This window comes from Syngnathus floridae, chromosome 17, assembly GCF_059516105.1.
Source record: "Syngnathus floridae isolate MCC-2025c chromosome 17, RoL_Sflo_1.0, whole genome shotgun sequence".
NCBI lineage: Eukaryota > Metazoa > Chordata > Actinopteri > Syngnathiformes > Syngnathidae > Syngnathus > Syngnathus floridae.
The window spans coordinates 11,206,106-11,226,172 of record NC_142429.1 but is presented as its reverse complement, the minus strand read 5'-3'; the positions used below and the strand labels follow the sequence as shown (position 1 = coordinate 11,226,172).

At 43.2% G+C, this 20,067-nt stretch overlaps 4 protein-coding genes and 1 long non-coding RNA gene across 11 annotated transcripts; 1 reads left to right on the top strand and 4 right to left on the bottom strand.

Moving 5' to 3' along the window:
* Positions 1-103: 103 nt before the first annotated feature.
* Positions 104-5,746, bottom strand: LOC148384527 (uncharacterized). The gene is made up of 3 exons (XR_015853302.1): positions 5,587-5,746; positions 2,071-2,511; positions 104-176 (listed from the first exon to the last, which is right to left on the bottom strand). It is a non-coding gene; the product is annotated as an uncharacterized LOC148384527 (long non-coding RNA).
* On the top strand, positions 675-5,461 carry LOC148384528 (GTPase IMAP family member 8). 2 transcript variants are annotated; one of them, XM_088357183.1, is made up of 6 exons: positions 675-1,205; positions 1,940-2,495; positions 2,576-2,673; positions 2,756-2,887; positions 2,956-3,546; positions 3,685-5,461. In XM_088357183.1, exons 1-6 carry the CDS (start codon positions 1,175-1,177, stop codon positions 3,756-3,758), a joined length of 1,482 nt encoding a protein of 493 aa, XP_088213309.1. In that variant the 5' UTR covers positions 675-1,174; the 3' UTR covers positions 3,759-5,461. The 2 variants fall into 2 exon arrangements, with proteins under 2 accessions (XP_088213309.1, XP_088213308.1); XM_088357182.1 differs by having other exon boundaries at positions 1,931-2,495.
* Positions 5,747-6,328: 582 nt separating the features above from the next.
* atf4b (activating transcription factor 4b) lies at positions 6,329-9,057 on the bottom strand. Its single transcript, XM_088357199.1, has 3 exons — positions 8,876-9,057; positions 7,705-8,160; positions 6,329-7,626 (listed from the first exon to the last, which is right to left on the bottom strand). Exons 2-3 carry the CDS (start codon positions 8,057-8,059, stop codon positions 6,671-6,673), a joined length of 1,311 nt encoding a protein of 436 aa, XP_088213325.1. The 5' UTR covers positions 8,060-8,160; positions 8,876-9,057; the 3' UTR covers positions 6,329-6,670.
* Positions 9,058-9,253: 196 nt separating this feature from the next.
* Positions 9,254-12,614, bottom strand: LOC148384525 (uncharacterized). 6 transcript variants are annotated; one of them, XM_088357186.1, is made up of 9 exons: positions 12,456-12,614; positions 11,366-11,447; positions 11,106-11,292; positions 10,899-11,033; positions 10,699-10,791; positions 10,542-10,625; positions 10,411-10,450; positions 10,259-10,313; positions 9,254-10,127 (listed from the first exon to the last, which is right to left on the bottom strand). In XM_088357186.1, exons 2-9 carry the CDS (start codon positions 11,380-11,382, stop codon positions 9,392-9,394), a joined length of 1,347 nt encoding a protein of 448 aa, XP_088213312.1. In that variant the 5' UTR covers positions 11,383-11,447; positions 12,456-12,614; the 3' UTR covers positions 9,254-9,391. The 6 variants fall into 6 exon arrangements, with proteins under 6 accessions (XP_088213312.1, XP_088213317.1, XP_088213314.1 ...); XM_088357191.1 differs by having other exon boundaries at positions 11,106-11,246; XM_088357188.1 differs by having other exon boundaries at positions 11,106-11,258; positions 12,456-12,613.
* Positions 12,615-12,696: 82 nt separating this feature from the next.
* On the bottom strand, positions 12,697-17,808 carry rad23aa (RAD23 homolog A, nucleotide excision repair protein a). The gene is made up of 9 exons (XM_088357202.1): positions 17,549-17,808; positions 16,733-16,894; positions 16,426-16,631; positions 16,302-16,345; positions 15,287-15,414; positions 15,062-15,149; positions 14,701-14,831; positions 14,451-14,612; positions 12,697-14,365 (listed from the first exon to the last, which is right to left on the bottom strand). The coding sequence occupies exons 1-9, from the start codon at positions 17,612-17,614 to the stop codon at positions 14,252-14,254; spliced, it is 1,101 nt and encodes a 366-aa protein (XP_088213328.1). The 5' UTR covers positions 17,615-17,808; the 3' UTR covers positions 12,697-14,251.
* Between the last annotated feature and the right edge of the window lie 2,259 nt (positions 17,809-20,067).

Sequence of the window (20,067 nt, the reverse complement as noted above, 5' to 3'; positions counted from 1 at the left end):
GCAGTGTGCTGTGGACAATTTCAAAACTTATGTACGCTTTTAAAATCAATAAACGAAAGATACCATTGTGCAAAAAATATTTTTTTTCTTCATGCATGGTTAGATTATCAGTCATCAAGGTGATCGCGGCACATGGAGTCATTTGTTGAATGTTTTGTGTTTTTTCTCTTCGTTTTCTGAAAACATACAAAAATGCCTCATTATAGCATATTTACAAAATACAAGGAGAAATAATTCCCCAATGTATGTCAACCCTATCTTACGTCACAGCAAAAGTTTTAACCTGTAAATGCTTACTTAAGCACATTACTGGGGATTTGATCCCTTCTCTTCATTGTAAATACTTTCTAATCCTGGTTCATCCATGAGAAATAATGCACGCCAAGGGACACTGTTTTGTGTTGCTAATTGTTTGCTCCCTCGCGCGCGTGTGTGTGTGTATTATGTAACGTGGCTGTGCATGCATTTTACATGACCGTTTGAATTTATTCATCCGGTCTACGTCATCAGTGTCTGCGGGCGTCCTATAAACAGTTGTGCTTGGTGCAGCAGCTGCAGGATACATTCAGCTGTAAATAAGGTGTTCTGGCCTCTTGAATATCTTGTAAAGCCCCCGCCCCCTTCCTCTCTCTCTCTCTCTCCCCTGCTCAGTCTATCCATCTTTCTATCTGTCCTCCTCACCGCAGTCTGCATCCACTGCCCACAGATGCTGCTGATGCTGGTGCCGAGCAACAGCGTTCTCTTTCGCTTGAAATGTGATGAAACATTCAGTAATTGCTGCTGCAAGGATGGACACCTCGGGTACACAGAGGTTGCTCCGTCCACTTAGATAGATGAATGAGATAAAGAGGGTGCTGACACAACAGAGAAGTGGGATAAGAAACAGAAGGAATGGCGCAAAAGATTGGGGCGAAGGGTTAAAAAGATTACCAAAAAAAAGTGGGGAGGGGGAGTTTGAATGGCAGAGGAGGAAGACCATAGAGGGCTAGCGCTGCAGTAGAATGAGGGTCAGAGAAGAAGAGCACTTGAGCCGCCAGCTTTCTGCACCCTGCTTAGGATCCATCGCCGCTTGGTGCTCTCTCTAAAGAGGCGACAAGAGCCATCCACGGTGGAGGCGAGAAGGAGACGGAGGAGGGGGGCTGAGGAGGAGGAAGCCAGAGGTTCTACACACAAGATGGCTGCTGTGTCCTCTGCCTCTGACACTGGTAAGTGTGTTTTTATCCTTTGTCGCACACCTCCAGCTCAGACCCTTTCATTCCATGATCAGATTTAGGTTGGAAATTCTCGACAGCGTCAATCCTGAGAAACTGTTGCTTTAGTCCTTGTGCTCAGCAGCACGCAAGGAGTGTGTCAGCAGCACTTAGGAGCTGGATGGCTCTCTATCGCTTTGCTCCCCCCCTTCCCATATCAATGAATGCTTCCCGTTTATATCAGCCCTGCAGAGCCGTTTGGAATGTGTATCATCTTCAGTGTTGACATCACTATGCGTACACTTCGTAACTTTTGGTTTGGAAAAAAAAATCACGTTTGTGTATATGATATGCTTCCTGGAAAGCGTTCGGGGTTCCGCTTCTTCTCTGACCCACATTTCTTTTTGGGATGTAAGAGAAAAAAAGGCAGCATGCTGAGAACTAGATTAGAGTCATTGAAGGAGAAGAGTTCTCAAGCTGTAAAGGAGCTCAGATGAGGAAGATTCAAGAAACTATTTGGAAGCAAGCATAAAAAAAATATATATCTCCAACACCTGACTAGCATGTACTTCAATTGCGATTAACTTAAAATTAATCGTACATAAACAAGTACTTCTTAAAGTTTAAAACTGTGTTAAATACAACAGAACTTTACTAAGTGAGGTTCTTTTGAATACCACTAGATGGCGTATTTCTTTTTATTTTGTATTGTTCAGCTACTTCTTACTGATGTCCCCTAGTTTCAGCAGGCGACGTCAGGGGTCGTCACCCTCCTGAACGCCGGCTGCTGATCCTCGGGGGTCCAAAATCTGGTAAGACCTCCTCAGCCAACAACATCCTGGGAGAAGAAGTTTTCGACGCCGGGACGGAGACTACTCACAGCAACGTGGGTCAGACGGAGATCTTCGGCCGTCGAGTCACGGTGGTAGACACGCCCCCATGGGCCATCCCCAGCGACGCAGAGGACGACACCGAAGCGGACGATAACGGGAACACGGGCGCCGAGTCGGAGAGCCTGCCAAGACCTCCGCCCAGCCTGGATAGTGAAGGGCCCTGCATGGGGGCCATCCTGTGCCCTCCCGGACCTCACGCCATCCTGCTGGTGGTGTCCGTCACGCAGCCTTTCACCGACACGGAGAGGAGAGCCGCCGAGGAGCAGGTCGGGGCGCTGGGGGGTGGAACGTGGAGATACTCCATGGTGCTCTTCACTGGAGTGGACAAGTTGCAAAAGGGGGTCTTCATTGAGGAGCACATCGCAAACACGGGAGAGGCCTTGCAGTGGCTGGTGGAGAGATGTGGAAGCAGGTACGAGACTGATCCCCTGCACACAAAACACAATAAGTATCGGGAGTTGAGTAGAACCTATGAAGAACTTGTGGTTGCAGGTATCATGCTTTTGATAACAGCTGGAAAGACACAGAGGACAACACACAGGTGCCTGAGCTGATGGAAAAGGTGGAGGAAATGATCACTGACAATCAAGGTTTGCTGACATCAGTTATATGTACAGCTTTTTTTTATATATATACAACTGTTGGATGAATGCCGGCTTGCTTTTTGTTCAGGTTGGTACTTTGAGGTGAACGAGCTGATTTTGCTGGAGGAGGAGCAGGCAAGAAGAGCTCTGGAGGAGGAGAGGATGAGGATGGAGGAGCATGTTAGGCAGAGAGAGCAGATGATTGGAGGTCCTCCCAGAGGTATGGAGGAGCTTTTTGTAACTGTTGAATATTTGTTCCTCTTCTTTTTTCCTTGCTTGTGCCGGCAGAACTGAGGTTGCTGTTGTTAGGCTGGAAGGGTGTCGGGAAGAGCTCCGTGGGGAACGCCATCCTGGGCCGTCGCTTCTTCGAGTCTGGCCAGGAGACGGACCTCTGTCTCCGAAGGCAGGCGCTGGTGTCCGGTCGCCGGGTGACCATCGTGGACACCCCGGGCTGGGACTGGTTCTCCGTGCGGCGCACGCCCAAGCGCATCCGTCAGGAGTCGCAGCGCGGCGCCGCCCTCCTGCGACCCGGACCGCACACTCTGCTGCTGGTTCTCCCCGTGGTCTCCTCCCTCACCGCCCGGAAGAGAAGAACCCTCCTGGCCCACATCGAGACTCTTTTCGGCGACGCCGCCTGTCTCCACACCATGGTACTGTTCAGCTGCGGGGACTGGCTGGGCCGAACCCCCATCGAGGAGCACATACTCAGAGGAGGCCGGGAGCTCCAAAGACTCCTTGAGTACTGTGGGAACTATTACCACGTCTTGGACAGTAAGACCCCTGGCAAGGACAAGAGCGTGTCCAATCTCTTGGATCGGATCGAAGAGATGATCAGGGAGAACGGCGACAAAGCTTTCCTACCTGTGCAGACTGAATGGCGTAAGTCTTCAAATATCATATCGAATGCGGCTCTTGGCTTTTGAAAGTGTTGGCATGCTTGCGTTGCATCAGACTAACTGTGTGGCGTTGTTGCCTTGTCATCAACATTGTCTAATTGAATTGTGTCGCATTTGACAGTGAGCGAGGAGAGCTCTTACTCATCCGACAACACCGAGCCTGAGGACGACTGTCGAGGCTGCCAGCTGCAGTGATGAAGGTGAACGCTCAGAGCTTCCTTGTTGTTCTTTCGACGGTCCCATCGGGGCCGACGTGTACCTTTTAGCCTCATCTAGATAGACATTCTAGATGGTTTAGGAAATAAGGGGGATTGATGGTGAGTCGCTCTGGTTGAGGGAAGAAAAAAATCATGATGGATGTTGGACTAGCATCACTTTCACTCTTGCGGGAGGAAATGTGCCATGAGTATATATTTACGGTCACACACTGTTAGGATTTAAAGTTGAAGAGTTGAGTTGAGTGACGGCACACCAGAAGTCTAATCCGTTTTAATCACGAGGGGATTTGTTTAGAATGACACTATCTGGAGAAGCCAGCTTGTTACGTGAAGGAATGTTTTTTCTGTTCCTGCGGCTTTCTTTTGGAGAAGAGCGTCAACTGTGTAGCTTCTGCTCTTTGAGTCCACAGAATCGGCATCAAAACACACTTTCCGTGCCAGATGATGATGGATGAGAAATCTGTTGGGAGCAAGTGCACTTGTCAATGTTTGCTCACTCCCTCCACGGCGCCTTTTTGCACATGAAAGTGCATCGTTTTATGACAACTCTGAGTCATAGTAAAATTATGATTTAAAAAAAGAAAGCTGACTTCATTAATATTTGATATGCTTCTGCTCGGCGAGTCAGGGTTGAGGCGGTCTCACTCTCTCGGGTGAAATCTGGGCCTTTCACAGGAAAGCTGGATAATGCTGATTGAAACGCTGCAGACACAGGTCACGTCAAATCAAGAAATGCTGGTTTGCAGCAAGTAGAGGAGAGCGAGTCTCTACGCTTTCCGTCTCAGTAATTGACTTTGATTCTTTTGTGCTCGTACATCGCCTTCGTCCATTAAGCAAATTGAGTCGTAAATATTGTCTGGTCTGCAATGGTTCTCATGCTCGGGCCGGGAGACAAAGAAAGTAGCGTGGGGAGCTGCCCAGGTTTGGGCTGTCTGGCTACGCCTGGCCGTTTGTGCTAATTCCACCGCCGTCCAGTATTTTGTTGACAAGCTCAACTGGGCTCTACGTGCCTCAGCATCAAAGCGTGATAGTGCTGCAGGGCTTTCGCATGCTACAGAAACCACCTAACCTCATGAATCACTGGAGCTCTAAAATAGGGCTACTAAGTAACTTTTTTCTACAGCTAAAATATATAAACAAACAATACAAGATATATATATATATCCAGCTGTCTGAAGCATGTTAGAACACTGCATGCAGATTAATGAGTTCCTTGAGATATGAAGGCAAACCTGACTTTTTTTTTCTCCACATTTGAAACCTGCTTGGAAATGGGAATATTCTGGTTTGACTTCACGCCCTTCCCTGTCATTTTTCTAGTTGCAAGCAGAGATGAGAACTACAAGAACCTTTTGCTTTAGTGACTATGTGCTTCACCTAACAATGTAGCCTACTGCAGCACTTGCAAGCATGACTTAACAATTTGATATGTGGACGCTTCAGTCGTTTGAATGGGGAGCGTTCCTCTGTGGCTTTATTGTATATGCAGCGTAATATTTACAGTGTAAAGTATGTTCTAATGTTGCTTTTTAAGTGAAGCATTTTGCACTACGTTTCGCCACTTTACTGTAGCTCAAAGTGATGTTACTTGCTGTGTCGTTTCTTGTAATGGTGATGATAACATCATCGGCACTTTGTTCATTGTCATACAAATAAAAGATACTGATATATTGTTGTGTATGTCTGGCTCTCATTGTATTGATACGGTACTTATTTAAGGAACATTATCTCCAAATATATATGTGTATATAAGGAAGAGGATTAGGGCCAGTGAAGATGCTGAAAATAAATAAAAATCGTATTACCTTTTTGTCAGTTTGGTCAGCTCCAAACTTTAGTTATTCCCACCTCAACTTGCCTTCATTTCCGGGTTTTCATTACGTCACACGTCATACGTCACAGAGCTGTACGTAACAATATTTTTTATATATATATATATGTTTTAAAAAATATATGTGAACGCAACGAGGCCTGAATTTCGACTTTTTTCGTCTTTGGTGACTCAGTAGTGACATCTTGTGGTCAAGAAAAAAATGTTTCATATACGTATTTTTAATATTTTTTTCCTTTTATTTCTACAAACTTGGGTTACTTCCATTTATTATACTGGTTTGCGACATTCTTTTGATGACCTCACTCAGCATCCCCTATTTACAAAATCGAGGCAGACTCTAAAATGAGATTTCCAGTGTATGCTGTTCCACCATCTAGTTGGCATTATTCCTAATATGAACAAGAACAGACGAAAACCAGTTAAAAGCTGAATGAACACATTTTGCTTTGTATTACTCAAGGTTTGCAAGGTCAGCACCAGCATCAGCATTTTCCCTCCTTGCCTAGGGCGGGTCCAATGCAGTCTTTTAATCCCGCAGATGCTCAGGTCATGTAAAATCAAAGGCACATCAGACTTTTCATGCCAGACATTGCCATTTTTTTCTACAGCATTGATGATCTGGTTGTGCTTACCAAAATGTTGTCCCAATCCAAACTGGCCAATCAATTATTTTCATCATTATGTACCATTTCCAAAAGACATGAACCACCAAATGTAATACATTTCACTTTTATTTCCAAGTCATAATACAGATGGTTTTAGTAATACATATTTAAAAGAGCATAAAAGACCCAACTATATATAATGACACCTAGGCCCATCGATTTGTGAAACATGCAAGACATGGAACATGTTTCAAAGTGTACCCAAGCTACTCTTATAAATTTTAAATAAAGTCAAAGTCCCATATACCATAAGAAAGGTGATAGCATGCGCTAAACTTAAAATCGTGGTAACTATGCGAGTAAAGTGTATGCTTTAGAGGTTAGTTCTCCGACAGATAAACACAGCGAGCACATGTCCGCTCTAACGCCTTCTATACTACCCGTCAGTGCTCAGGGTCCGCTTTTCAACCTCGCCAGACGGACTTCCTCCATGAGCTCTTTGAGGTACTCGATCTCTCGTGCCATAGATTCGGCCTTCTCTTTCAGCTCGACGTTCTTCCTCTCCAGCATGGAGTGCTCGGTCGACAGGGCATCATGTTCCGCCCTCTTTTTCTGCCGATAGCGAGTGGCTGCCGTCTTATTCTGCTCCATCTTCTTTAATTTCTTGTTCTTTGGAGCCTTCAATGTTCCTCTTTCATCTGCACCTGGAAATGACTTGACTTGAACTGTGGGCAAAGGTGGTCTATCTTTTGGTTTGGGATCGGGGTATGGTCTGGCTCTGGAGGACCTTGTTAGTGGCGATGCTGTGGAAGAGGAAGGACTAATTTTGGACCGAGTGGATATGGTGGAGGGCGCAGTCGCGTCATCTTTCGAAGCCAACACAAGGACAATTCGGGTCGGTGAAAGGGAAAGTACAACCCTTTGGACTTGAGGCAACACTGTGGCTACCACTGGCTTCACCTCATCCATGGGAACATCCACTTCACTCCCCAAGTCGAGGGTGTAAGCCGGGGATGAGGGAGAATCGACACATGATGAAGAACTTGGGGAGTCAGCAGGTGTGGGTTCTGATTTGATTTCGAACTCCTCTTCGGGTTCTGGGATAGATGGGGCAGGGGAGGGAACATCACGCGGATCGTTGTGGGAGACTGGTTCTGCTAAGGAGATAACTGGGTCAGAATCAACAGAGGGCGGGTGACCAACATCTGGTGAAGGATCGGCAAGACTTGACAGAGTGGGTATCGGGAGTGAGTCGAGCTCAATGGGGCAATCAAAAGTGGCCAGGAGGTCATCTGGATCACTGGGATTCTCTTCATCAGGACTGCAGGTGCCTATCAGGGAGTCCAGGTCCAAGTCACTCAGATCCACTCTTTCAGCCATCCAGTCCAGGTCACCAAACACATCATCTGAGGGCAAAATGGGCAAATTTAAATGTAAACACTGTCACTTAGGACTAAGAGTCACTAGTACTATAATAATATTACCTTTTCTGTCAGCTGAGACCACCTCTGTATCTCTCAACTGCTCTGATTGGTCTGACCAGGGGAACTGAAGTGGATCAGATGAAAACTCAGTTTTCCCCTGGAGGACAGCCGGCGGCGAACGAGGGGGAGAATAGAAGGGAAGGGGAGAGGAAGAAGAAGACAGAAATGAGGAGTTGAATGGTGACACTGGTGATGCGACGCCATCCACTGAGGTTCGTCCTCCTTTGCGATGGTCCTCTCGGTCAGGGTAAAACGTAGCTGAGCCCACGGCGTCAGCCATGGGAGAGGAAGGCTTCCACAGAAGAGCCTCCATGTCTTCCAGGCCAAACAGTGAGTTTGTCATCATCATGGTCATAGTGGCTGTTGTTGGTCACAAAAGGGGTACGTGACAACGATATGAGAGTGCCGAACTCTTTGCTGTCGTTTGCAGCAGTGCTGAGGGTTTCCACGTGGGACCTGGAAATAGAGAAAGACATTTGGTTACAATTGCTATTACCTTGACAGACAAGTTCTTCCCAAGGAGCAATAAGACAAAAAAAGCTGCTTAAGTGGGTAAGAACTATTTTGACTTTATTGATTTTTGTTACTACTTGTAACTATGCTTCATAAAAAAGTCAAGCTGGATAACAGGTTGCAGTAAGTGTTTCTCGTGTATGTATAAATGATGACAACACTGCCCCCATCACTGCAGGGGAAAAGCTGCAAGTCACGTGTTCGCATTCTCGTGACTGTTTGACGTCATTCACAGCTTAAAAGGAGGTCAAAGAATTTCCCTCCCCCAGACACACAAAGCCGCCATTTTACCACGAGGTAATTAGCTTATTCGACAGCCACGTAGACTCTTCAAAGTAGCAAAATGACAACACAACAATGAATAAAGTCAAAATGTTTATGGACTTTAATGGATTTAACCATAATTTCACCATACGAGCGCATTGAAAAAAAAAACAAAATAAAAAAATTGCTTCCCGACGTTAGGAGTTGCATCAGTCTGTTAATCCTTCGTGATAACATTCACTTCGTCTGTGATCAATAAAATTTCAAACAGGATGTACTTGATATGTACTAGGGTAAGTTATGACACGACGTTGCCGATAAAAGACGGCCATGGTAACTAGCTAGGACAACCACACCCTAATGAGGAAGTCACGATTTTTAAATCAATACTTACGACATATTTGCTGAATTTGAAGTAATTCAGTGCACTGGTTGGATGCACTGTTTTGTTGGCTGCTGCTGGGTCGCTGCACACGTTCACACTGCCATTTCGGCAAAATTAGGCAGATGTCTGGGAATTCTTGATAGACGCTTGTGACGCGGAAGGCAAAATGGCGAACAGGGCACTGTTGTTGAGTTAAAAAGAGTGGTCCGCCCTCAAATATCATTCCGCACTAGACGTGTTGGCGATCACTCCGCGAAGGACTATATTCCGTCTCGATGACGTGTTTCCGGGTCCTTGACGTCATGTAAAAAATACTTTTTTCTATAGATTTATTCAGAACTTAATGGTGAACTATTAAAGAATACGAGATAATTACAAATGACAACATTCTAGAACTGATTTTAGTTTTTAATGATATATTTTCACAGCTTATGCAATATAAAAATCAAATGAGGTACAAAACAAAAATGCCAACAGTCTAGAGTGACTGTAATGTGTTTTTTTTTTCTTCTTCTTTTTCTCATGCTACAAAAATTGCCACACAAAATTCAAATAGTCAAGCTCCTCCTGAAGACTTCGAGCCAGCAATTGAAATCTGCATGAGAGTCTGCTCTTTGTGGACTTCCTTAGCCGTTTCTGCCCACCTTTTTCCTTAAAATACTGATCCATTTCTGCAGTAAAGGCACATAAGAGCCTCACAGAAGACAGTCCGCTTGTGTACACATTATTTTTACCATTATTGATGTTGTTTATTACTGATTGTAATTTATGAGCAACTGTCAAAGCATCAGGCAGAGCTCCAGCCTGCCTTAACCTCTCAAGATTGTGCCTTTGCACCTCCGTTATTTCACAGAGGATGAATTTCAGACACTGTTCTATGTCAGCAACATCTAACATGTAGTTACGGACCAGATTCTCGATCGTGTTTCTGTCTCCAACCTTCTTGGTGGCCTTAGAAGCACGGGCACCCATTCCTCCTGCCGCCCCCACCATGCCAACGCCAACAGCTGTAACGGCCAACGACACGCCCATGGTCAAGGGTGCCAAGGCTATTCCAAAGACCGCAGCCGCTCCTCCCACTGCACCTGTGGTGCCTCCAGCAATGCTCATAGTTTTGACCATTTTCTTCTCTTTGTCCAGAAGCTCAGAGAAAGAATGAAAATTTGAAATATAGGATTGCAGACGTTGACTGCGCCGTGTCATGAGAATGTTGAAGAGATGAAGAACCTGCTTCGTGTTCAAAGCTCTCTGATTGAAGACCCTTTAAAGTGAGAACAAAAATTGATGAATTAAAATGTATTTGTTCATGTTTTATCGGAAAAATTTTCAACTATTTACATCCATACATGAAATGATCATAATATACTTTTTTTTTTAATCAAATGTGGTTACCTTATTTGATCCTCTTTACTGAGTTCATACAAAGATGGAGTCACATGTGTAGTCTCTGTCAAAATCAGCACATTAGATCCAATATAGTTTTGTTCCACATTTTAATAATGGATATGATCTTAAAATGTCACAAGGAAGTGTGGTCTACTCACTTGATATTGTTCGCATCCATTCAACCAGCTCCTGGGTATCCTGTGATTGACAAAAACGCAGACTGAAATGTACATTTTCTCTTATAAAGTTTTGACATGACATCACAATTGCTGTGTTCGCGCATTCTTACCTGGCTATGTGTGTTTTGAAAAGAGTTGAGGTTGAAGACATTTTGCCTGTGTGCTGCTATTTGAGGTTTCAATGCCGCCTGTGCCTGGAAGAGATTTTAGAATCAGATTATAGAATTCCATTGTGTGTGTCTGTGTGCATGCGTGTGTTTTTCTAACCGTGACATCATTTTCTGGTAGAATTTCCAGGTATGCTTTCTCCTCAACTTCCGTGTATAGGGGCTCATCTGGTGATATTACAGGTGGCGTAATCTGTGGAAGACGACCACAATCAACGAAACGCATATTCCTGACCGGCACTTAAAAAAATAAAAAATAATAAATAACTGCGACGCATATGGAGGGAAATGTTAACTCACATTTTCCAATCTGGGTTGGGAGGATTTCCACCTTTCGGATTCCTGCTGAGCTGAAGTTTGCCTGATATTAAAGTTGCGTGGAGGGGGTGGAGGGGGATGGCCAGGACGAAGTACCTTTCCATTCACACCTTCAGGCTGGAGATATAGCAAAGCTTTTTGAGCTGATGTGTTGATGACTAATTAAAAGAAAAAATAACTATTGCATACCTTTGTAGGTGCATTTGTCATTGATGTTCGATCACATTCATAGACTACCATTTTGGGATTAATGGGATTGACGTAGATGCCCGTTGGTGGATCGGGAGGTGGACAAAGGGGACGGCGCTTCTTGGAGTCAGCGCAGTTGTTCTTTGGGGAAGTCTTTGAGCAAATGAAACACATACTGAGAAAAATGCTGAAATAAATAAACACTGTGATTTTTTAAAAATTTATTTCATTTGATGACTTTTATAGTATTAATTGATTACCGCTGGTGCTGCTGCATATGGAAGGATGGAGGACCTCATCTTTGTTGGTCAGTGTCTGGATTGATTAGCTATCTATCTTGGGCTGTAAAGGTTCACAAATATTATTATTAGTACTTTTTACTGCTATTGTTCATCTGTGTCACTATTAACAATGCAATGTTCTTTTTTTTAATTGAGACTTTTACATCGTTACGTAAAGTGGCATTTTTATCCAACGTGTGATCTTATGTGACTCTTCAAGTGAATCTATTATTTGTCACCAACTGTTACATAACCAAGTGTTTTCAGGGAATTCAATAGAACTATGGAACAAAGTAGTTCTTTTTTTAAAGCGCCGAAGACACGCAACCTCGAGATGTCACACCCAGGTACTCCCCCCCCCCCCCCCCCCCCCTTTGCCATCGATACCAATGCAGCACGTTTTGTTTCATTTACCTAGTTTATATACTACAAATAATTGCAATTTTAAAATATTCTAAGGACGTTGTTTAATAATAATAACAAATTCCGCTAAGTCTAGGTTAAGGCTGCCATTGGCACCAGGAGAGGGGAAAAAAAAAATTGGGCACAATGTTTACAGCCTTTCATGCACCATACAGCCATCATATTGTTCATCTCTAAAGATGTAAGCCTACAAGTGTTACGTCACGGAAAAATTCCACCTATGGTTGCTCTTCAATCATATCTGATTCTGAGACTATCATTACAATGCTGTAAAACAAGAAGTGTTCGACTTGGCTCCCAGGAATATTAGAGGACGCACTGTGTTGAATTAATTGTATTTCATGGTTGCAGACAATAAAATAATCTGAAACCTGATAGTCTACTTAAAAAGAGAATCAGGATCCAGACAATTTTATTTTGTGCAACACTTGACAAAATAAAATTGAGTAAACTTAATAGAAACTTTAAAACATAGAATTAAGGTTCTGGTTACATATTTACAAAATATACATAACACTGTTGAAGTTTGAAATTGTAATGCAATCAATCTTATAGTTACAAAAAAGACAAAACAAAGAGCTGGATTCATAATGAATCGATGCCACGTGCATTTTGTTATTGAATAAAATTGCAAATTTATGCTTACCGTCACCTTTTCAGGCCACACCGGAGTCGCATGTTATCCGTGGATATGGATTCAGTTGCTTACTCTGGGTTTGCCTTTCCAATACTGCCCAGAGTCATTTATTGTGTGTACCTCATAGCTCAGTGTCACAGGTGGGTGGATCTTCAACATGCAAATAAAATCACCCAAAATTTCTGGCACCACCAGGAGGCGCTGGAATAGAGACTTTCAAAGAGATAATTAATTGAAACAGAGACACAAATTGCCTGAAAGACTGCTGATATTTAATGTAGCACAGCATAGTCCAAGATAATGTTGATGCTGCACAGACAGTCAAGCACAAACTGCCCTCACACGTACAGAATCACACTGTGAACATTTGCTCTTCTTATCCGATACAATTTGTTCAACATTAAGAAACAAATGAATGTGGCCACACATGCTCATCCTGGCGCAACATTTTACAGTAATCCCAACTGAACGGTACAGTATGATGACCGTTCTCTTACAAGTTGATCCTCAAAATGAACTTTTGAGATCAAATTCATACACAGAATTGAATGTACTTCATTTCAAACTGTGCCAACTTGAATTTTATTAAATCCTAGTTTGGTATGTTAACTATATATCGTTTTGGGGGACTTAACAAATATGGAAATTGAAGATAAAAGATCATTATTAGGAAGAATATTTGAAAGCAAATAAATGTTCACCTATGTTAAAGCTATTACAATTAATGAGTCACATGGGGGTTGCATGAACTCCTTTACTGTTGCATGTCAAAGAACATAGCGGGCCTTGGCTCTAAAAGGTTTAGTTAGATGTGGAATAATTTCAAATGAAGTGTCATACAATTACTACAACTTTTTTTCCCTTGCAAACGAACGGAAAGGGATCAGTTAACTAAATGGTCAACCAAACAAAAGCATGTGTCTAAGCAGCTATTAGTGATTTAAAATTGTGATTTGCATTAAAACAGCAGCCTGTTTTTTTTTCTTTCTTTTTTTTAGTTGTTGTAAACAATCATTGTAGAATATTGTTTTAACTTCACTTTGTAAATTGCAGAATATGGTATGCACCAGAAGCAACCAGCATAGCTAGCACAAGTTACATTGAGTTACTTAACATACAGAAGAGTGTGCAAGGATTCCGATTGGCTGCTGTCTTTAACGTGACGCCAGGCAAGACCAAATATTGTCAGTTGATTCTGTGACCCCCCCTGCCCGCAAAAATAACCCACAGCAAGACCAGTTTGTGTTGAAATATTGGACACAAACGTGGGCGCTAAAAATATGCTCATCATGTTGTAGAAGGGACGAATGTGCTCAGCTACAGCATTAACAAACTTAGGCAATGCAAACTGATTCCGTCAGTGTGTCATATCTGCACAGGCACGCAGACGTGTACACCCACACACACACGCACGCACGCACGCACACACAAGCACACGCGCACACTTAGCGCAGCAACTTCAGCCCCCCTTTAAGTGTTCACAAAGCGCATCTAAAATCAAATTGTGGATGTCCCCTAAACAAAGTCCACACATTCCATTGGAATTCACGTGGATTTGCCCACCCTCTTTCACACGAGCTAACGTAACATTAAGTCTGAACCTTCCTGCGCAAAACTTCCATTTTGATTGGTCACAACCTGACCCCGTCCGTCCCATCCCACCCCGCTCCCTTCTGGCTCTCCCCTCCCTCTCTCCTGTTGAGTGGAGCTGAGGTTGGTGGCTGTACAGTAAATTGGGCGTGCAGTCTTTGAAGAGGGGAGGGGTGGGAGGGGAGGAGCAGGAAGGTGGCCGCCGTCTCGGCTCTTCAGTCGTCTTCCAGGCCCTGGTTGAGGAGAAAGTTGGCGGCCAGGTTCTCGTTCTTTTCGCAGGCAAAGTAGGCCTGGATGACCAGCGCCTCGGGAAAGCCGAGTGCTTTTAGCTGCCGGGTGTCAAAAATAATAACTACCTTTAGGGGAAAACCTTCGGCGATTATGAACGTACATTACTAAGAGCCACTCACTCACCCTTTCAATAGCCTCTTTCTCCTGAGGTGTGACTTGGATATAGTTGACAGGCGCACCCTCCTCGCCCGCCGCACCTATCTCGCCGACCTCTGGCGCCTCCCCGCCCTCACCCACCGGCTCGTTCAACATTTGAATGAACAGCTCCTGGTGCTGACTAATTTGCTGCGGGGAGCACAAATAAATGAAAGATCAAGACAAATAGAACCAAAAGTTGGGGCATCTGAAAGAGTCATGCATGCGTGTGTGTTACCTGCAAGAGTTGAGGGTTCTCCCTGCCAAGCTGTTGCAGGAGAGCTGGAAGCATAGCTGGGTTCTGCTGGATAGCCTGCCTCATGTGAAGAAATTGGGGCTGAGTCCGCAGGAATGCAAGAGGGTTCTCTCCTGGTGGTGTACAAAATCATGTTACTAAAAGGCAATACAGTCATTAGATTCAAAATCTGAAGTCTGAACTTCTGTGTCTCTGGAACTCACTAGTATACGAAGGACGGTTATTCTACGTGTGCTATATTTGGAATATTTTTGATGCAGTAAATGTGACATTTCAAGGACATTATTTGTTCTTATTCTTGCCATTTTCAATGAGTAAAAGTCCACGGAGAAAGTATCCTAACCTTCTGCGAGAGAGGGCGCTTCTGTGGGTCCAGATGCTGGCGTGTGTGCCGGGGGATTCGTGTCCTGGATTGGACTGCTCGGGAGACCCTAGAAATATGCGATACACACCACGCTTTAATGAACAGTTGAACCAAATGGTGCACATAAACACACTCAGTCTGATCGGAATATGTTTGCATTATGGATGTCATTTAGTCCAAGTGTAATAACTGAGAAAGACTTACAGTGAGAAGGTACTCGACAGCTCTGTGAGGGTTATTGAAGCTGGCCCGAAGTGCTGCCACCACTCGCTCCCTCTCATAACCCATCGACATGATCTCTTTAAGCATTGCTTCATACTCTGCTCCGGTCACTGAGAACAGAACACACACACACACACACACACACACACACAGTGTTGATTATCATTTTCAATATTGGTAAATATTAAAGTATGCTGTACCTGCATAGTTTTTTCTATTGCTTCTGTAATCAGGGGAAACATTTACTGTGAACAGACTTTTTTTTTTTTTTTTTTAAGACCAAGGAGAAGTACAGTGGGGAAGTAAAAGGAGGACCTAAGACTAATTTGATATATATATTTTTTTACGGGTAAATGTCAACAAGTAGCAAGATGGTCTTAAATGACAACATAACAAAGGTATGTGTATAATCTGAGAATGGAATCACTGTTCCTAACTAGGACCTCACAATAGAGGCAGCTTTTGTTACTGTTTAAAAATAGCTAGGCTAGGATTTGCTCTGCAGCCCGTAATGTCCCCAACGAATGGCAACAGCATGTGGCAGCGGACAACGTATGTGTCTGAACAGGTCTATGAACTAATTTTAGAAAAGAATTCAGATACTGTAGTTTTAATCTAAAGCCGATGCATTGCAGAGCATTGTGTGGGAAGACGGCTTTTACTTTGTCTTATTGACTGAGAGATGCAAGAGGAGAGTGGCAACTTACCAGGCTGCTCATCTATGTGTGCATTCAGAGGCATAAGTTCACTTAAACATTTTCAATTATTTAAATGTACATTGACAACATACAGGATTAATGGAGGAATTATATATTCAGAAGAAAATCATTGGAAAATGGATTTTGGTATTCAAATGCTGGACTTAGATTTTTTTTTAACTATTATGTGTGTTAAGTGACAGTTTGCCGTTAAAGTAATCACAAATCCTGAGTTAGGCTACAATTCCCATGCTAACGTTCTAAACTGCAAGAGTGGCAATGATTGAATGATGACATACCCAGTGCAGATGAGGCATCCAAACCCTGGCTCCCTCCACTGGAACTGCAAAACACAGTTAAGATCAAATGAATGAATGAAATATTATGCATCGGTACTTCCACTATTGTCATAACATCTTGTACCTGGCTGGTTGCGGGGGTTCTGTTGCTGTATCACTTGGCTCCTCCTTGACCTCCTCAGGGGGTGTGAGAACAGCTGCAGGGGTGGAGGTTGGGACTGGGGTTGAGCTTGAAGTAGAAGTGGGAACTGACGTGGAACCAGAATCCTGGGCAGGGGGTTTGGGTGCTTCTGAAGCAGGAGGTGCCGCAGCAGCAGCTGCAGTCTTAGCCTTTGTTTATCATCATAATAAAAAATAAAAAAATGTTGCTGCATATGTACACATGCACAAATTAAAATGAAGTCCACTGATCTTAAATCAAGTTATCTTACCTTGGACACCATGACTACAACAAAATTTTTCTCATCAATTTTATACTCCTTAATTTGTGTGTCATCTTGAAGAATTTTTCCAGCATATATCAGTTTCTGTCCGGACACGGGAAAATTGTCTTTTCCTCTCTCTGCTTCTATCTTTTCTTTTAAGGCCTTCACCTGATAAAAGAAGACAAAAACAGACAAAATAATGTATGGCATGCAAGAACTCTGGCTTTTATTTAATGTGTGAAATCTACGTGTGAAATTTGAGCTCCGCCTAGGTCACATCAGGCAAAACTTGATATGCAGAACCATCAACTGTCCACTCTGTGAAAGGCGTTGGCCTGTCAGGCAGCATGTTAGGGCAATGACCATGCTAACAAATTTAGCTTGCTACTTTGTAATGTTGCAATATCAGAACGGCCAACAATTAGCAGTGTCATTAGCATCAACGTTGTAAACATGCACTTTACTCATCTATCTAGCCACATTTAGCACAACAACCACAAACGCGTGATCGTAAATAATCGACGTTTTTGATAGCACGTGCTCAAAACCACAGCATTCACGTTGGGCACTTTTTTATTGGCTTTTTAGCTAGCTAGTGGGCTAAAGCTAACAAGTGAGGTTTTGCGTTGTTCCCACCCCGTAGCAGCATGTGGGGGGTACCCAGACATAAACGCACAATGTCTGCCAATCCCGGTGAATCACAACTCTCGACACGTGACAATAAGTTCCAACAGAAGCACGGAGGTAAACAAGCGCTTAAAAACTAGTTTCAGCAGCGGGGAGTGGAGCTAAAGTTAGCAAGTTAGCTACAAAGCTACTCACCGTTTGTTCGGGATCTATCTCAATTTGAATTGTCTGCTGTTGCAGTGTTTTTAGTGTGATTTGCATGGTGGCGGTGGCCAACGTTGTCCCCGGTGTTCTTCCAACGATTAAGTATCGGCTCGATGTGCGGTTAATTTGTTTTTACAGTTGACGTTTTTGGTAAGATAACAGCTAGCCGTAAAATGTGTATATCCATGAGCACTCAGCAAATCGCCATCTTTGGTGACAAGTTGGTGGTAGCTACGTCAGAAGCAGAATCTCGGTCGAACGTACGAGATCTCGTTCAGTGCTGCGGGATTTGGGTAGCATCATTCGCTTCTTCTGAGTTTTACATCCCGGCACATACAAAACCCATATCATTTATAATTTAAGTGATATTTATTGGCTGTTCTGTCAGGACATTTGTTTTTTTTAATAATTATGAAAATATGGTTCATTTGACGAATATGATGAAAGGCATGACATTGGTTGTGGTGTCATTCATTCTGTTAATTAATTGGAAAGTACTGTATATGGTCTATTGATTCTTATTATTTTACACTATTGGCGAATAGTTACAAGTTTATTCCACGTTTTGAATAAATGTGGTCAGGTGGCGCATGGTGTGTTATTGCAATTTTTGGCTGTACCATCAGGGCTCGCCACAGCATCGCACATGATTTTTTTGGCACGGTTTTTGAGCCTCCATCACATTTTTGTTTTATTTTTATCGGGCCTGGGACCTGCGGTGGCAGGGTAAAGGCATTTGTTTGATTCTTTTTTCCCATGTTCAGATACTTAAGTTTCAAAACAGATGTAGCAGCAGTATTGATGTGAGAAAAAGAAAAGAAGAAAAAAAAAAAATATGTGGATTGAAATGTGATTAAAGAAGACAGAAAGGGGAAAAAAACAGTGACTAAAGGGGGGAAAGAATACAAAGAGATTCCACATGGTGCCCTGAATGTGTATTCGTCTGGGTTAATTCTGAAGGACAGAACTATTAAAGATTAACACAGAAACATCATATTTTATTGAGGCATGGTGCATTCATGGGCATATGGCTCCAAACAGACCTACTTAAAATGCTGCCTCTTGATGGCTATTGTCCACACAAAAAGACTGCCTTGTCTGAAAAGCATGTCGAAACTGCTTTGCCATATTGCTGCCAATTGTCAATCAAAAAGTTAGTTTAATTCTATCTTTGTGCAAATACCTCAAACATCACATCTGTGTTTGAATATCTTTTCAATATGCCTCCACTGGAATAGTTCACCTCACGTTTCAGCACTGCTAAGATGAGTGATGCTGTTACTGAGGGCAAAATAGATTTGAGTTCTGTGTGGGCGTGACTGTGAGCCATGGAAACTCCTGCGTATCTCACTCACTTGGCTCGTTTCCCTTCAAACCTTTCATCCATCCAATCTTCCATAAAATGTATTTGATGCTTATTCTAGTTAGTGCAAATAAACACGGGCCAGTCGGTGCACACTTGAGCAATGCATTCAAAGGGAAGTCAAGCCCCCACATTTCTTTGTAATAATATATTGTGTGTAACCCAACTAGAGTTCTAATTAATTTTTCATATGTGGAAGATTAATCAAACTGGCAAAATCCACGTTTTTATCCATTTCAGGGGGCGGCCATTTTTTAACAGCTACCAAGAGGGACAACAGCAATAATGATGATAATAATACATTTGATTTGTAACACACTTTGTTTACTCTAGTTAACAGTTTTTGAAAGTTTTGAAAGTTTTTTTTTCAACATATAGTTAGATATGGCAATTTAGGATTTTCCAAGTTTTCAAACTCGAAGTTTCCGCTCCAATCATTTGTTTGTATGTTAGACAGATGACTCAGTGCGTCTGTTGGTTGCCATGGCAACCAAGAACACATGACTCCCGCAGTGACAGCTCAAAGGCCATGCTGGGTAAACATGGACTCCCTCGAGAAGATGACAGAAGGTAATGACACCACGGAAAAAAACAAAACAGAAAAGACAGAACTCTCATGGGTCTGGGGTGCTTTAGTGGTTAACAACCCCGACGTTGACGTCCCTCTCTCCCTATGCTTTTCTCACTTCTATCTATATCCGTCCTCTCTAACCCCTGTCTCTTCTGGCCCATAGCATTGTCAGAAGTGGGCCATACACCATCACCCATCCATGCACAAAGTCATGCACATGAGGGAGGCCATGCTAATTAGCTCAACGAACAGGTCTCATCTCGCGCTACCTGTGCAAACGTTTCGGTGAGACTGAGCTTTCCGGTAACTAACGAGTGTGTCAAGATCTTATTCTGTCCTCATCTACGGAAATGAACTTTTGCCACATAAGCGATCTGAATCTCAAAAGAGGGGTAGAATCCATCTGATGGCTCAAAGGAGTAATCCAGGAACTCATTTTTATACATATAGCAAGCATTCACGTACCAAAGTTGGGCATTGCAACTCAGATAAATCAAAAATTTATGAGTGGAGCTGTATATTTCCTTGTAAGGAAGAGGAATGAGGCCCCATACAAGCTCTAAAGCAAAGGTCACA

What these genes read in the sequence shown, in the direction of transcription:
- LOC148384528 (XM_088357182.1), top strand. Translation starts at nt 1,175, where the DNA reads ATGGCTGCTGTGTCCTCTGCCTCTGACACTG. An exon ending in GTGGAGAGATGTGGAAGCAG is followed by an intron (nt 2,496 to 2,575) that starts GTACGAGACTGA and finishes TTGTGGTTGCAG; the next exon opens with GTATCATGCTTTTGATAACA. An exon ending in GATTGGAGGTCCTCCCAGAG is followed by an intron (nt 2,888 to 2,955) that starts GTATGGAGGAGC and finishes TTGTGCCGGCAG; the next exon opens with AACTGAGGTTGCTGTTGTTA.
- atf4b (XM_088357199.1), bottom strand. Translation starts at nt 8,059, where the DNA reads ATGACCATGATGATGACAAACTCACTGTTTGGCCTGGAAGACATGGAG. An exon ending in GGTCTCAGCTGACAGAAAAG is followed by an intron (nt 7,627 to 7,704) that starts GTAATATTATTA and finishes TTTTGCCCTCAG; the next exon opens with ATGATGTGTTTGGTGACCTG.
- LOC148384525 (XM_088357186.1), bottom strand. An exon ending in CCCAACCCAGATTGGAAAAT is followed by an intron (nt 10,792 to 10,898) that starts GTGAGTTAACAT and finishes CGTCTTCCACAG; the next exon opens with ATTACGCCACCTGTAATATC. An exon ending in TACCAGAAAATGATGTCACG is followed by an intron (nt 10,626 to 10,698) that starts GTTAGAAAAACA and finishes AATCTCTTCCAG; the next exon opens with GCACAGGCGGCATTGAAACC.
- rad23aa (XM_088357202.1), bottom strand. Translation starts at nt 17,614, where the DNA reads ATGCAAATCACACTAAAAACACTGCAACAGCAGACAATTCAAATTGAG. An exon ending in CTGTCGAGTACCTTCTCACT is followed by an intron (nt 15,150 to 15,286) that starts GTAAGTCTTTCT and finishes GCATATTTCTAG; the next exon opens with GGTCTCCCGAGCAGTCCAAT. An exon ending in AGCGCCCTCTCTCGCAGAAG is followed by an intron (nt 14,832 to 15,061) that starts GTTAGGATACTT and finishes GTACACCACCAG; the next exon opens with GAGAGAACCCTCTTGCATTC.